Source organism: Notamacropus eugenii, chromosome 1 (genome assembly GCF_028372415.1).
Source record: "Notamacropus eugenii isolate mMacEug1 chromosome 1, mMacEug1.pri_v2, whole genome shotgun sequence".
Lineage (NCBI taxonomy): Eukaryota > Metazoa > Chordata > Mammalia > Diprotodontia > Macropodidae > Notamacropus > Notamacropus eugenii.
In genome coordinates, this window is record NC_092872.1 from 449,137,724 (window position 1) to 449,153,697 (window position 15,974).

Here is a 15,974-nt window from a genome sequence, read left to right on the forward strand (position 1 = left end):
GGGAATGCTGGGCGGTGGACCATCTTTACATTAATTTTGTGACATTAGACGTTAATTTGTGTGGGGACTGATTTTAGGAAGGTGAATAGATGAAAATTTACAAGGTAATGAAGAGTACAACTGGCTTCATACTACCAGGTACTTTTTCATGCTGATGTTAGATCTCATGCCCTCACTGTGGCAAAGAGGTGGCCCTGAGTGGTCCCAAAGGCTATGCCAGTCAGCTTCCTTCCTCCCTTTCCATAGCAACTCATGGATTGTCTACTAAGGCATGGGAAGAATAGGGTCATGGTCAACAAAGGGAGCATCCATAGTAATGAGATAATGGATCTTTGAATTGTTGACTAATGAATAGGTTTATTTTATTTGACAAATCTTTGATAACTCTGTGCTATGCCTTTTCCTGACTATGATAGAATGTGATTTCCAGAATCTCCTTGTGGGCCCTAGAATTTCAATGGCATGTATAAAAAGTTTCCTGTGTCTCACTCTGTAGGCATACCTAACTATGACCAGCAAATCCTCAGCAATGATGACCTGTAGATGGCAGGATTGATATTTCATTTTCTATTAATTCATATTCTTCAATGAATCCACAATCTCATCTAAGTGGGGATTCTCTCCAGAGGTGTAGATTAGAAACTATATGATTCTTGCTTATGCCTTTCCATAATCTTCCATGGAGAATCCATCCAGCACACTGAATAGCTTCCTCTAGGTCTCTAAACATTTTGTAGCTAATATATTACATACATACTGAAATGATATAGGTGTTTTCCAAAAAGTCAAAAGACATTTATTGCCAACTTAATTCAATCACTGGGTACCTGGAGAACCTTGATCTCTACATCTGTTTTCCTGTTCTCTCACTACATGGCTGATTGACCTCTTTTTAGATCATTCATTTCCTGGATGATGTCTTTTCTTGTTTATTTTTAATAACAGTGGACATTTATGTAGTGCCTTAAGACTTACAGAACGCTTTACAAACGTAATCTCATTTGATCAGTCGCAGTTTGAAGCTTGTTGCTGTAAGGGAGCACGTGTGTGAACCATATGATTTGTGCAGCCCTAGGAAGTAGAACTTTTTTGAAAGAAGTATCCTCAGTTAGAAAAGAAAAAGACTGCTTGAACTGAATGGGCTTATGGGTAAAAAGTCTCCTAACACCTTGGGAAGAGCTCTGGCTTCAGACACAAAAGACGAGTTTGAACCCAGGCTCTGACATTTACTGCCCATATAAACTTGGGCAAGTCATAGGATTATAAGATCACAATATCATATATTTCAAGCTGGAAGGAAGGGACATTAAAGATTATCTAATCCAAAGGATCATGATTTTTTTTGTTTTATGGATCCCTTGGGCAGTCTGGTGAAACCTATGAAACCCTTCTCAGTATAATGTTTAAAAATTTATGAAAGGGAGTGCGGTGGAGCCAAGATGGCGGAGTAGAAGGATGGATCTGCTTAAGCTCTACACCTATAACCTATAAAATGCCTGTAAAAAATGAGTCTAAATAAATCCTAGAGCAGCAGAATGACAGAGTGAAAGAGATTTCCAGCCCAAGACAGCCTGGAAGGCCAACAGGAAGCGTCTATTGCACCATTTGGAGTGGAGAACAGCCCAGTGCAACCCAGTCTTGGCCGTGAATCTTTGATAGGACTAGAGCCAGCATCAGGGTTTGGAATTGCGGGTAGCACCTCTGGTTCCCAGATTTCTCAATCCACAAACACCAAAGACAGCTTCAAAGGTCAGTGAAAAAGCTCTTTCACCTGGTTGAGAAGGGAGCAGGGTCTGTCCCTAGCACAGCCCCAGGGCAGTGGTGGCTACTGTGGCAGCAGTGGCTACTGTGGCAGCAGTGTCCATTTTTGGAGCCTTCAGCCTAAGGACCCTGAGGGAATTGAGCCCCTGATCTGGGTCTCAGTCCTAAGTGGCAGCCCTGGGGTGAGGACGAGCACTAGCATGGTGGAGCTGGTGGTGACAGTGGAGAGGGAACTATACTCGCAGATCCTAGGCAGAAAAGCTTGTGGTTGCTCCTAGACCAGAGCACAGGCCAGTAGAGGAGTAAACTCTTCTCCTTTGATTGTGCCATCTTGGAGGAACTGAGAATTTACAGGTCCCTAGAGTATACCCTCACTTGACAAAGGACTCAAAAGTCAAGTAACTGACTGGGAAAATGCCCAAAAAAGGGAAAAAAAAGAAGACTATAGAAGGTTATTTTCTTGATGAATAAGTATTTTCTTCCATCCTTTCTGATAAGAAAGAACAAAGCATACCATCAAAGGAAGACATAAAAGTCAAGGCTTCTGCATCCAGAAGCTCCAAAATAAATATTCAGTTGTTCTCAGGCCATGGAAGAGCTCAAAAAGAATTCTGAAAATCAAGTAAGAGAGGTGGAGGAAAAATTGGGAAGAGAAATGAGAGCAATGCAAGAAAATCATGAAAAGCAAGTTAACAGCCTGCTAAAGGAGACTCAAAAAAATGCTGAAGAAAATAACACCTTTAAAAATGGACTAACTCAAATGGCAAAAGAGGTCCAAGAAGTCAATGAGGAGAAGAAAGCTTTAAAAAGCAGAATTAGCCAAATGGAAAAGGAGGTTCAAAAGCTCACTGAAGAAAATAGTTCTTTAAAAATTAGAATGGGGCAGATGGAAGCTAATGATTTTATGAGAATCCAAGAAATTACAAAACCACACCAAAACAATGAAAAAATAGAAGACAATGTGAAATATCTCATTGGCAAAATAACTGACCTGGAAAGTGGATCCAGGAGAGACAATTTAAAAATTATGGGACTACCTGAAAGCCATGATCAAACAAATAGCCTAGACATCATCTTTCATGAAATTATCAAGGAAAACTGCCCTGATATTCTAGAACCAGAGGGTAAAATAATTATTGAAAAAATCCACCAATCACCTCCTGAAAGAGATCCATAAAGAAAAACTCTTAGGAATATTGTAGCCAAATTCCAGATTTCCCAGATCAAGGAGAAAATATTGCAAGCAGCCAGAAAGAAACAATTCAAGTGTTGTGTAAATACAATTAGGATAACACAAGATCTAGCAGCTTCTACTCGTAGCAATAAATTTTACCAAAAAAATCTCCCAAAATAAATATTTTTGTATTTCATATTTGGATTTTATCTTCTTGTGTTTGGTTTATAATCTTTTTTCCAGTGTATTGAATTTTTTTCCTTTGGCCATCTTTGGAATGTCTCATAGACTTTGAATCAAGATTTTTAAAGCTAAAAGTGACCTTTGAGGTAATTTTGTACATCTTGTCGTTATAAACATGAGAAAGTATTAACAAAACCTTACTCTGCCTAAGCTACCACAACTAGAAAATAGTGAAGCAGATACTTAAGTATTGGTATCATAACTCCAAACCCAGTGTACTTCCTAACCTGCTATTTTGTTTCTTTTCATCTTTCTGCCCTTCCGAGGTATTTTCATTGCTCAGTACTGCTGTTATTTGGTATTTCTTGAATACTTACAGAGGACTTGCATATTATTGAGATTTATACATTGTGACTGTCTGGGCCTGGTTTTGTTTTGCATATGGTTTGTTGAAAGCTTGTGCAGAGCTTCTCAGCTCACAGAATAGATGTTACTGAGTCAAGGCAGATTTCATGATGATGAAGGATGGAGGAGAGTTTAGTCATTTGTCAGAAGAGAAGGTAGCTTGTCAAATAAAGAATTAGAGCTGTGAGACCAAGCCTGCAAAACTCTACTAAAGGATACCAGCTGGCATGTTATCTGAATGCCACCTTCAGAATCTGGCCCAAAAGAAAAAAACCAAACTAGAGTGCCTCTGGTCTTTCAGCATGAGTTAAGCCTGTGGTATTATTGGCCACATTCCTTAACATTGGCCTTCTTTACATTTAGTGTTCTCATGTTCATGGCAGACTAGCAACAAGGCAAGGCCCCCTTTAAAAAGTTATATTTGGGATAAATTCCCTTGCTCCAGTGGATCCTTGGTCTCGTTGGCATAGGTACTCTCTTCACCAAACCAGTTAGTCAACAAGCATTTATTAAGTGCTTACTATGTGCCAGGCTACTTGGTTGGTGGGTTGGTTGGTTGTTGTCCATTTTTGAAGAGGACCAAAATGACATCACTATGATAAAGTGAAGTTTTAGTGTATCCGACTGTGACTGATCAGACCAATATGAGCTCAGAATGCTCTACCACAGGTTGGGCACAGATAGTTCATGTGAACATTTGGGGTGGTTACTCCAAATTTGCACATCTTATGTTTCTTTTGTGCTGTTTCAGTTCTGCTTTGCTCATAGAGCACAGCATGTGCCAGGCACTATAATTACCAATAGGGATACAAAGAAAGGCAGAAAGCACAGTATGTGTTCCAAAAGAGTTTTCAAATAGGTGAGATAACATGCAAATAATTAAGTAACCCCCACTCCGCTGTCAGAGTGATCTTCCTAAAATGCATGAAGGTCTGACCATGTCATGCCTGCCCCTACTCAGTAAACTCCAGTAGTTCCTTATCATCTCCAAGATCAAATATAAACTATTTTCTTCGGTGTTCAAAGCCCTTCATAACTTGCCTCCTCCTAACTTTCCAGTCTAATTACACCTCAACCTAATGAACTCTGTGATACAGTAATGCTGAATCTTGAACCAGATATTCATCTCCTTTTTCTGGTCATTTTCATTCCCTGGAATGCTCTCCCTCCTCATCCTTACTTTCTGGGAGTCCTGGCTTCCTTTAAGCCCCAGCTAAAATTCCACCTTCTATACGAAGACTTTTCAGATCCCCCTCAACTCCAGTGTCTTCCCTCTGTTGATTATTTCTAGTTTGTCCTCTAGCTTGTTTGCATGTCTCCTCAGCTAGACTGTGAACTGCCTTTTGCCTTTCTTTGTATCTCTAACGCTTACTCCAAACACATGGTAGATGCTTAATAGATGTTTATCAACTGATACGCTATATAGCCAGGTCCTGATTAGTGTGAATAATGAATCCTCTAAAGTGGTTTGCAAGTATTTAAATTCACACTATTTGAAGTTATAATTATATAAAATTTCAGCCCATTGGAAACATGCAATGCAAATTCAAAATAATGTGACCACTTCAGGGGATTCGTTATTTGTACTAATTGGGACTTCATTGTACACAGTATAATGGAAGGTAATCTAGGGAGTAATATTCTAGACGATGGATCTAGAAAGACCTCCTGTAGAAGGTAGGAACTGAGCTGAGTTTGGCAGAAAGCCAGGGAAACTAAGAGTTAGAATGAAGGAGGGAGAGCATTCCAGGCCTGGAGGAGGTGAAGTCAGTCAGGGTGGGTGGGTCATGGAATTCATGGAGGGGATTAACGTGAAGATAGGAAGTGGACAGGTTTTAAAAGGCTTTGAAGTACCGGACTGAGTGTTTTATATTCAATTATGGGGTAATAAAGTGGAGTTTACTGAGTGTGTGTGGGTTGGTGGTGATATGTTTGGACCTGTGTTTTAGGAAAATTATTTTAGCAACTGAGTGGAGAATGGATTAACATGGAGAGAGACTTGAAGCAGGGAGACTAGTTAGAAGGATATTGTAATTGTTCAAGCAAGAGGTGAAGAGGGCCTGAAGAGGGCTTTGTGAATAGAGAAAAAGGGACATATCCAATAGATATTGTGAAGGTAGAAATGGCAGACTTTAACAGCCAATTGGATACATGGGTCAGTGTGAGTAGTGAGCTGAGAATGATTGTGAGCTTGCAAGCCTTTGTGACTGGGAAGATGGTGGTACCCTAGATAGTAATAGGAAAGTTTAAAAGGAGGGAGAGTTTGGAGGGAAAGATAATGAATTATATTTCCCTTCACATCTTCTTTTTGTGATTCTTACTCATATCTTGCTTTAAATCTCTCATTAAGGACCCACTGAACATACTAGAGACCTTCCTGTGGTTCTTTTCAGATTTTTATAGCTAGCAGTGCAATACTTGGACTGTCCGTGCATTATTCCTCTCTTTGACTACATCTGTGGGCCACCTCCTTTTCTAATTGTATGTCTCTTTGATGTCTTTTATATCCTTTCTTGCATATGAGCCATTTGGGGAAAATAAGAAAATCATAGACAATCACTCCTTTTTTACGTAGATTTTCTGACCTAACCAACCATTCTCACTCCTTCCCAGTACTGATTTGCTACCCTTTACACATACCATGCTGAAGCCATAGAATTACATGGAAGTGAGCTTAGAAACTATCAGATTTAATATTATCTGATCTATTAAGATTGCCTTCTGCAATATGTTTAAAAAATAACCACCCAACCTTTACTTGAAGATCCATAGTAAGGGGGAACTCACTGTCTCCTGAAGGAATCCTTTCCATTTTGGTAAAAATATAATTATCAGGAAATGTTCCTTTATGTTCATCATAAAGCTTCTCTCCTTGCTTCTATCTGTTGCTCCTACTTTTGCTGTCAATGACCAAGCAAAACAAGTCTAATCCGTCTTCTGCACAACAATCCTTCTAGTTCTTGAAGACAGATGTTAGCTCTCCCAATGCAAACACACACACACACACACACACACACACACACGCACACACACACACATACGCATGCACGCACACATCCACACACCCACACATGCACACATTATCACATATGTGCACATACTCACACTCATACACAAAGTGTGTGAGTATGTATACTCTTTCTAAAGCTAAATTTTTTCTTCAGCTAATCCTTACATAGCATAATCTCAAGGTCCTTTACTAATCTGGTCACCCTCTTCTGGATATTTTTAGTTTGTTGGTTCCCAGAACTGAACAAAATAATCCAGATGTTGTCTGAGCAGAGCCATTACCTCCTCTTTTTTAGATATGATACCCCTCTTGTAGCTCAAGTTCATGTTAGCTTTAGGGCTGCTGTGTCAGTCAGACTGTTGACTTGTGTTGAGTTTATGGTCCATTAAAACCCTCAGATCTTTTTTTACGCTGGCTCTTATCTAGTAATGTCTTGCCTATATTATAATTGTGAAAATGATTAAAACACACACACACATACATGCACGCAAAAACACATCCCTCAATTGTGGGACTTTATAGTAGTCTCCATTAAATTTCATCTTATTAGAGTTGGACCATTTTAGCTTATTGTTGTTTTAGCCTCTGGGATCTATTTGGGCTTTTAATTCCTGATGCCTTCCAATGTATCAGTTACTCCTCCTGGTTCAGTGTCAGTCACAAATTTCCTAAGCATACCATACATGCCTTCATATAGATGACTGATAAAAATGTGAACCAGCAGAGCCATGGATAGATCCTCGGGGAACTCTACTGAAGACTTTGCTTCCACTAATGACACCTCTTCATGTCCATTTATTCAGATGATGTTAAGTCTAAGTACCTTTGTCTAGCATTTATCTCTTCACCTTATCTATGAGGATAGCATGAGAACTTTTGTCAAATACATTGCTAAAATTTAGGTCTACTCCATCTGTAGCTTTCCCATAATCTGTCACTGTAGTAGCTTTGTCAAAAAGGAAATGAGATTAGTTTGGCATTATTTACTCTTTTTGAAATCATACTAGCTTTTAGCGATCACCGCTTTCCTATCTTGAAGTGCATAAACCATCCCTTTAATAATAAGTTCTAGAATTTTGTCTGAAATCACTCAGTCTCATTGACTTAGAGTTTACAGAATCCACTCTTTTCTTTTTATTAAAATTATAGCAGTATTTGTTCTTTTCCAGTTCTGTGGCACCTCATTCGTTCTAGATGATCTTAACAACACCGATAATAACAATAATTAAAACAAGCTTTTCCTTTTTTAAAACACAGTAATTTCCTGAGACATTATGTGTGTATGTATATCCATCTATCTACACACACATATATATATAATAATTATCTCACCCATAATCAACATTAATAGATAGATCTATATCTGTAGTTATATCTAGATCTATCTAGATCTGTCTGTTAATGTTGATTTTGGGTGAGGTCGACATCCAGGCAGAGAGTGCTAAAGGGCAAGCACCTGTGACGCCAGGGAGCAAAGGTGATGAGAATGGGAGCTCAATAGCCTACTGTGGCAGAAGGGTGCACATGGTCATGAGCCGTGTTTCCTTAGTGTCTGTACTGGCAGGAACATCTGTCTTCTCTAGCTTTTGAGGAGGAAGGTTCCTCAGCCCTCCAAGGTGGGAAGGTGAGAGCTTGTGACAACAGTGCCACCAGTGTCTTTAGAGCAGTTCTTCTTAACTTATTGATGTGCATAAGTTCTAGAATTTTGCCAGAAATTATTCAAGCGCACTGACTTAGAGTTTACAGAATACAGAATTTTTTTGAAATTAAAATTAAGGCAGTATTTATTCTTTTCCAATCCTGTGGTACTTTTCTCATTCTAAATTATCTCAATAATAATAATAATAATAATAATAAAAACTTTGTGTTTTTTAAACCACAGTAATTTCCTGATTGATACACACACGTACATACACACACACACACACACACACACACACACACACACACACACACACACACACACACACACACACACACACACACACACGCGCGCGCGCGCCCACAGCTATCGTATTTCTTCCTTCCAAACATAAACTTAAGTAATGAGGAAAATTTTCTAAAAAAAAAATTGATACACTATTAGTGTCTTATAGTATATGTGAAATCTGACACTTCTCTTTGAACATCCTTTTGTCAGTCTGATAAAGGCTATGACCTCCTCAGAGTAATGTTTTTAAATGCATAAAATGAAACATAGAGTATTTGAATTATAGTGAAATAGTTTTTGAAATTTTTTTTAAGAAAAAAGATGCCAGACCCCATGTTAAGAGCTCCTGTTTTGAATATCCTTCCTTGTCCAGCCATGCCCTTTCAGACTTCACGTGCTTCTTTCCTGGCCTCTGCCCTGTTCAAGCCTTTCATCCATCTTAAAGTGGTGGTCAAGGCAGTCCATGTTGGGTTGGCATCCTAGATGGGGCTAAAATCATGATGGAGCCTGCCTAGTTTGGAGGCAAGGCATCTGTGTGCTTTGTCTTGAGTAGAAAACACCCTGTGGGTTATAGCTAACGCAGCCAGAGGAAAGAAGAAATGCCTGACTTCAAGACTCTTAACTTAGTTCTAAGGTTCTTCATGGAAGGAAGCTTCTGTCTTTGATCTGCCTGCATAACCCCCACTGGTTCTATTTCTAGATCTCCCTAGATACTCCAGTCTAGAATTCTTATTGATTTAACCACCCCAGTTCTAAGAGTTAAGGGGATATATCATGTCACTCTCTTCATAGGCAGTGTAACTCCATAGGCACTGGTAACTTCTCAGAGTGTAGTGTAGTAGAAGGAGCCCTGGATCCTGGAGGTAAATAAAGGATGTGGGTTCAAATCCCTGTCCTGCCACTTGCCATCTGGATGACCTTGTGCAGGTCACTTCTTTCTGTACCTCTGGTTACTTCTCCATAAAAGGGGGGATGGTGTTGAACTAGATGATCTCTAAGGCTCCTTCCAACCCTAAATTCTCTGACCCCTTTGGACATTTCCGACTGCTGAATTGTCCCCCTGTGTGAGCAGTAATGAGCACCTTAATGTGCTGACTTGTCAGATCCTTTCTTGGTACATTAGAACAAAAGTTGCTCCTTTCTCATTAGAACCCTCTTTGTGCGGGTGTCTTTAATCAATTGCTTCCCCAGGGACAATATTTTTAGAAGTTGTATTTTTCACACTCTTGCTCGCCTTCCCTTTTGGAAATTCTTTTCCCTGTGCCGAATGAAATGAACTAATGAGATGCCATGAGAGTTCGGGCCAGTGTTAATTGGAATCGGCATACAAGAGCCGCTGTGCACATGTACTCCCTTTTACCCTGGCTTCCCTAAGTTCCTTCTTTCTGTCTCCTTGGCACAGGTTGCACAGACAGCAGATGGTGTGGACGCTGACCTCTGGAAAGACGGCTTATTTAAATCCAAGGTTACCAGATACCTGTGTTTCACAAGATCATTTTCTAAAGAAAATGTAAGTCAAATAGTGCCTTTCATTGATGGACTAAAAACCAGATATTTGCAGTTGTCTTGGATGTTTCTTTATCCCTTATGTGACTATTTTTATTTCCTGAAGATAACTGCATTTTTTAATAAACTGAGTGGAGATGGTTGAACTCATAGTACGCAGTATTTATTAGGCCCTACTCTGTGCACAGCACAGGTGCTGGAATAGGCAAGAAGTTCAGATAAAACATGGTCCCAGTCCTCTAAGAGTACATAATCTAGTGGAGACAGAAGGATACAGTGGATTTGAATGTTTGAGACCTGACTTCAGCATTTGCTTTGCTTTGGAGCCTTGCATAAGTAACTTAATCACCTTTTCACTCTGTGAAATGAGAATTATAATATTTCTGTTACCTTTATATATTTTATATTATCTGTTTATTACCTACATGTTAAATTACCTATATATTGGTGAATTGTGAGAAAAGCACTTTTAAATCTTAATACACTGAGTAATTAATAACTGTTGTTATTATCATTATTACTATTAGTAGTAAAATTAGTGTATTAGTGAGAGGGAGACTAGAAATCATCTCATCCCACCTTTTAATTTTTCAGGGGAAGAAACTGCTACCTAGATAGTGAGGTGGCTTCCCTAAGAAAAGAGCATTGCATTTGTAGTGAGCAAACCTGGCTTTGAATCCCTGCTCAACTCCTTAATTACCCGCATCATCTTGTATAAGAGATTTCACTTCTCAGGGCTTCAGTCCTCTCAGTTGCAAAAGAAGAGTGTTAGAGTAGATGATCTTCATGCTCCCTCTCCTTTCTGGTGGCAGAGTCCTGCTTGAACCCAGGACTCTTCAATCTAGACCTGGGCTCCTTCTCCCAAGATGGTGATTTGAAGGTGGATGTGGGTGGCAGTGTTACTTTATGCTTGTTTTGAAACACTGTATATAAAGAGCTTTTCAGTATCATAAACAATGCTTTTTTGTTATTTTTTTGCATATTGGAGTATATATGATTGATGATGATGATGATGGTTAAGTTCGAAATGCAAAAGATAATTTAATATGAAAAATTGGTTATGAAGTCAGAGAACCTGTTTCAGATCCCGGTTCTGTTAAGTACTAGCTGAGTGACCTTGGGCAGTTCATTTCCCCTCCCTGTTCCCCTGGTATCCTCAGAAGTTGGAACAACAAACTTCCAAGGTGCTTCCTGGATCCAAACAAACCCTGGAGGCCTATAATACCTTAATAGTCACACTATTTCCTACATAGAGTAAATTTTATGAAAATTCCTTCTCTGTAGGAAACTGAGCATCTTCTCTTACTACTAGAGCTTAGCAAATCACAAAATAGTTCACGTGTTTGAATTTTCTAATGTATTATGACTTAAAGCTAATCTCTGAGAGAAAGCATAACTAAAAAAAATGGCTTAAATTATTGACTTGTTTCACAAATCTGGCTCTTTCAACATTTCCAAGAGATTGGGTTATGTATTCTTTCTATAGGATTTTCATGATAGGACTTTTTTTTCCTACTTTGTAAGAATTAGAAATAGCCCTGTGCTTTTGGAGGGGTAGGAGGAAGAAGGAAGCTCTATTAGCCTTTTCTGATAGGTATTAAAATACAACTATCATTGGACTACATAGATTTAAAACTGGAAGAGTCTCATCTCATAAGAGACCTACAGAGATTACATAGCTTGTCTAGGATCACACAAATAATAAGCAGCAGAGCAAAAATTTGAATTCAGAAGTCCTCTGATCCCTAAGCCAGGTCTTTCCGTTCATGATACAACACTTTGATTAGCCTGGGAGCTTTCAGCAGTTGCAGATAAATTCTAATGAGGTTTCTCTGTCCTCATTTCTGCCATTAAGGTCACTCTTCAGCGATGGAGAGTTATCTATATGGAGAGAATGGAGGGGCTGGAATTACCTAGTGACTGTTGTTCCTGTGGTGGTTGTTGTTGTTTACTTAAATCAATCAGCAAGCACAAATTAAGCACTTTGTTGTAAGACTGGAGATGTAAAGAGAAGCACACAGGCAGTCCCTGCCCTCAGGAGCATGTTCTGAATTGGGTGACAACATGCAGACTGTGTCTATTTCTTTAAAATGGACAATAACCATGTTTATATAAAAAAGTTTTCAAAGGATTCATAGGTGGACATGACCTTAAAGATCACTTAGTTACAGAGGAAACAACAAAGCTCCAGAGATTATTGCTCACTCAGAGCCACGTAGGTATAAAGAAGAACTAGAGTTTTAACTTGGGCCTTTCAAGGATTGTCTATGAGACGAAGAGTGTTTTAAAATATAGTTTGTTTTTCAAAACAAGTTTAGGGTAATTCTGCACCACCCATGTCTACTTTTAATGAGACACCATGTACTATGTGGTAGAAAAAGTACAGGAATGGATTTAACAGACACAGGTTCTAACCCAGCTTGGTCACTGGAAGCAGAAATGGAGCTAAAAGGTTTTCATTTCATTACAAATTACAGGACTGAGGGAACCCTAACAGCTGATGTGTCTTGCATAACGTCACACAGATGTTAAGAAGCAAACCTAAATTTTTCGACACCAAATTCGTTGGCAGGTGTTTTGTCCAAATTCAGTGTCCTTTCTACTGAAGCATTTTTTTGTTTTGTTTTTTGTTTTTTTTAAAATTTTTTTCCTTTATTACATTTATTTTTTCCCCAAATACATTAATTTATTTGTTTTCAGCAATCACTTTGATAAGTTCCAAATTTTCCCCTCCTTCCTCCTCCCTTCCTCTCCAAGATAGCATGCAACCTTACATGAGTTCTACACATGCATTTCTTTTAAACACATTTTCACATTAGTCATGTCACTGAAGCATTTTTGGGGGAGGGGGTAGAAATATTTTATTTTTAATTGAAGAGTAATTGATTACACTGGTTTAATATTATTGCATTTATTCTGAATATAGGTTTTCTTAAAATACAAAGCTACTGCCATAAAATGGGGTTTTTAAAAGAAAAAAATCACACATACACACTTAAAATTACATAAAATTGCTATATAAATGTGTGCATATTTACATAAAGAGATAGGAATAGGGAGTGAACATAGAATTTCTTTGGTACAGTGAGCTTCTAGGTGAAGATGCTCCCCTTCCTAATGCAGTTAGCATCATTTCTTTAGCATGTTGTCTTAGGTGCTTTGGAATATGGAGGGGTGGAGGTATTTGCCCAGGGTCGTAGCCAGTATCTATCAGAGTAAGGACTTGAACCTGGATCTTCTAGGCTTTGAGGCCAGCTCCATTATGCCATATTGCCTCTATTTATTACAGAAGTTTTTTTTTTTCAAACACTGCCTGTAATTCCAATAAAAAATGTTTTATTCATTCTAATCATCACTGCTCTTTATCTTTGGCACTTCGATTGTGTCATTCTCTTCTCATTCTTCCCACGACCTGTATTAAGAGTGCAATCAGGCAGCTTTCAAGTTTTATAAAGGCTAGATTTGGGGAGAGTAGCACAGTCTGTGTTAGAACAATATGACAAATCTCTCTTTTGAGTAAAAATATTTGTGCAGTTATGTGGAGAGCACACAGTCCTTCTTTGATGCCTCACTGTGGTATAGAGGCTTTTGATTGAGGATTATGCCAAGCAGACATCTAGTTCCAAGCTGGAGAAAAGCTTTGAGAAGTGGCCTGATTCTGTGTTGGTGTCTTCTAAGGATCAGGCTTGGAGAGGCTCATCACTTGCCAGCAGTGAATGTTTTTTATTTTTTCTGGCTAGCTGATAAAACATTCAAATGAGCTGGGAGAAGTTTTTTAATCTTCAGCTGAGTACCAGCTTCACTAAGCAACAGTAAAGAAACTCTTGTATAGACATTCCCCACTCTTTGGAATAATTTTTGGTTACAGTGGTTAGGTGAAACTGAAGCCAGGGTCAGATGAGTATGCACAGTGGTGACCTGCATCTGCGTAAATGAAGTTACCTATCTGTGGAGTTTTAAAGTGAATGAATAGGTTGTGCAGATGGTTGTCTTGACAGCTAATGCAGTGATACCATCCTGACATTACAGGCAGGTAGGTGGGGGTAGGTATCATGAAGAAGAGGTCTGGGCATAAAGTCAGGAAGATCTGAGTCCAAATCCAGCCTCAGACATTTACATGCTCTGTGACCCTGGGCAAATCACTTACCTCCTGTCTGTCTGCCTCGGTCTCCTCATCTGTGAAACGGGGATAATAATAGCACTTTCAGGGTTGTTGTGAGGATCAAATGAAATAATGTAAAGTTCCTTGTAAATTGTAACTTGCTATGTAAATGCCAGTTATTCTAAATAGGTAATTATATAGGTTATTATTATTGTCATTATTATATGGATGAAATGTAAAAGCCACTTGCATATTTGCCTCTAGTTCTCTTTTTATGTTTTATTGATTTTCAAAAATGTAGTAACTGATGAATAAGCTCCTCTGCCCCATAGAGCCCTCTCTTATAATAAAGGGAAAGTAAGCAAATAGACGTTGCAGTTGACTGCCTATGTAGCAGCCCCCATCTGTAGTCTGCTGCTTCTTTATTGAGAGGTTAGGAATGCCTTTTGTCATCTTAAATTTTAAGCAACATGGTGATCAAGAGAGATGAGAGCCTGGACTCTTGTGTTCTAAACTGCTTTATTAGTCAGCTTTTTACTTCACGATTTTACTAATTTTGGGCATGGCCCTTCTTAGCCCCGGTAAAATAACATAGCATGTACTAATAACACATTACCTAGAGAAGGCTGGACTGTAATGAAAAGAGCACCAGATTGAGAGTCAGAAAAGACCTGGATTCAAGAGCAGCTCTTCTCCTTATTAAGTATGGTGGCCTTGTGTAAGCAGAAAGAATATTGAATTTGAAGTCACAATGTCTGAGCTTGAATACTGAGCTTGTTGCTTCTTTCCTGTATGAGCATGGGAAAATTACTTAACCTTTTGTACCTCAATAATCTCCGTTGTCAAATAAGACAATCTTGAAGGTCTGTTCCAGCTCCACATGTCATGACCCTTTCCAAACTTCAATTTCCTCATCTGTAAGAAGAGGATGCTGGAGTAGATGATCTCTGGGTCCTTTTCAGTCCTAAGATTCCCATGATTCCAAGGTTTTCAGGTCCCTGTGGCACACTTCAAATAGGGTACTGGTGTGTTGGAGCATATCCAGAGAGGGATGCCTGGGGGTTGTTGAGAGAACTCAGAATTTTATCACCTGAAAGTTATTTGGAAGAATTGTATAGGCTTAGAAAAGACCCTGAGGAAAACTAGTTATGGTGTCAAAATACCTACTGGTCCACTATGGACAAGAATCATTCTACTTGACCTCTAAGCAGAGGACTAGGATCAGTGGGTAGAAATTGAAAAGAGATAGATTTCAGCTCAGAATAAAGAAGACCTTCCTCATGACAAGGTCCACAGCTGGGACCTGCCAACAGGAAAACAGTGATTTCCCCTTCCTGGAGATGTTTAAGTAGTGACTGTTTAGAAAAGATTCATTCTTTGAATGGGTTGAACCAGATGAGACTGATGTCCTTTCCTGAGCTTCCCATTTATTCAGTAGTATTCATGAGATCATAAGATTTTGCAGTTGGAAGGAACCTTATGACTCATTAGTTCAGCCTTCTCATTTTACAGGTGAGGAAACAAGTCCAGAGAGAAAAGATAATTTACCTGAGTTAGAGTGAAGTTAAAGTTGAAGTGAGCAGGTGATTAAGTAGTCAAGCTGGATTCAAATCCAGGTCTTTTGAACTCTGTATTCAGTGATTGTACCAGGCTATGACTCATTCAGCAAACATGTTCAAAACACTAGTTCTGTGCAGGGCCCTAGAGCAGGGAACTGAGGTTAGTTCTATTAACGCAGTGCTCAACCCTCCCCCCACCCCCCACCCCCGCCTCAGAGCTCCTTGTCGACTAGGAGGAGAAAGATAAAATACAAAGACAGTGATAATAAATACACAGTAATAAGTTTACTTGAGAAATACAAGTGCATTGTGAGCTAAGGGGTGCTAGCAGGAAGGATTATGAT

The 15,974-nt window shown here is 39.0% G+C and overlaps 1 protein-coding gene across 4 annotated transcripts in view; it reads left to right on the forward strand.

Annotated features, from left to right (window-relative positions):
• Positions 1–15,974, forward strand: part of MVB12B (multivesicular body subunit 12B) — a 307,698-nt gene that overhangs the window by 72,226 nt on the left and 219,498 nt on the right. For all 4 annotated transcript variants that reach the window (XM_072631943.1, XM_072631944.1, XM_072631942.1 and 1 more), the window contains one exon: positions 9,866–9,973. In XM_072631943.1, the coding sequence (XP_072488044.1) occupies positions 9,866–9,973 (108 nt within the window). The remainder of the gene's footprint in view (positions 1–9,865; positions 9,974–15,974) is intronic.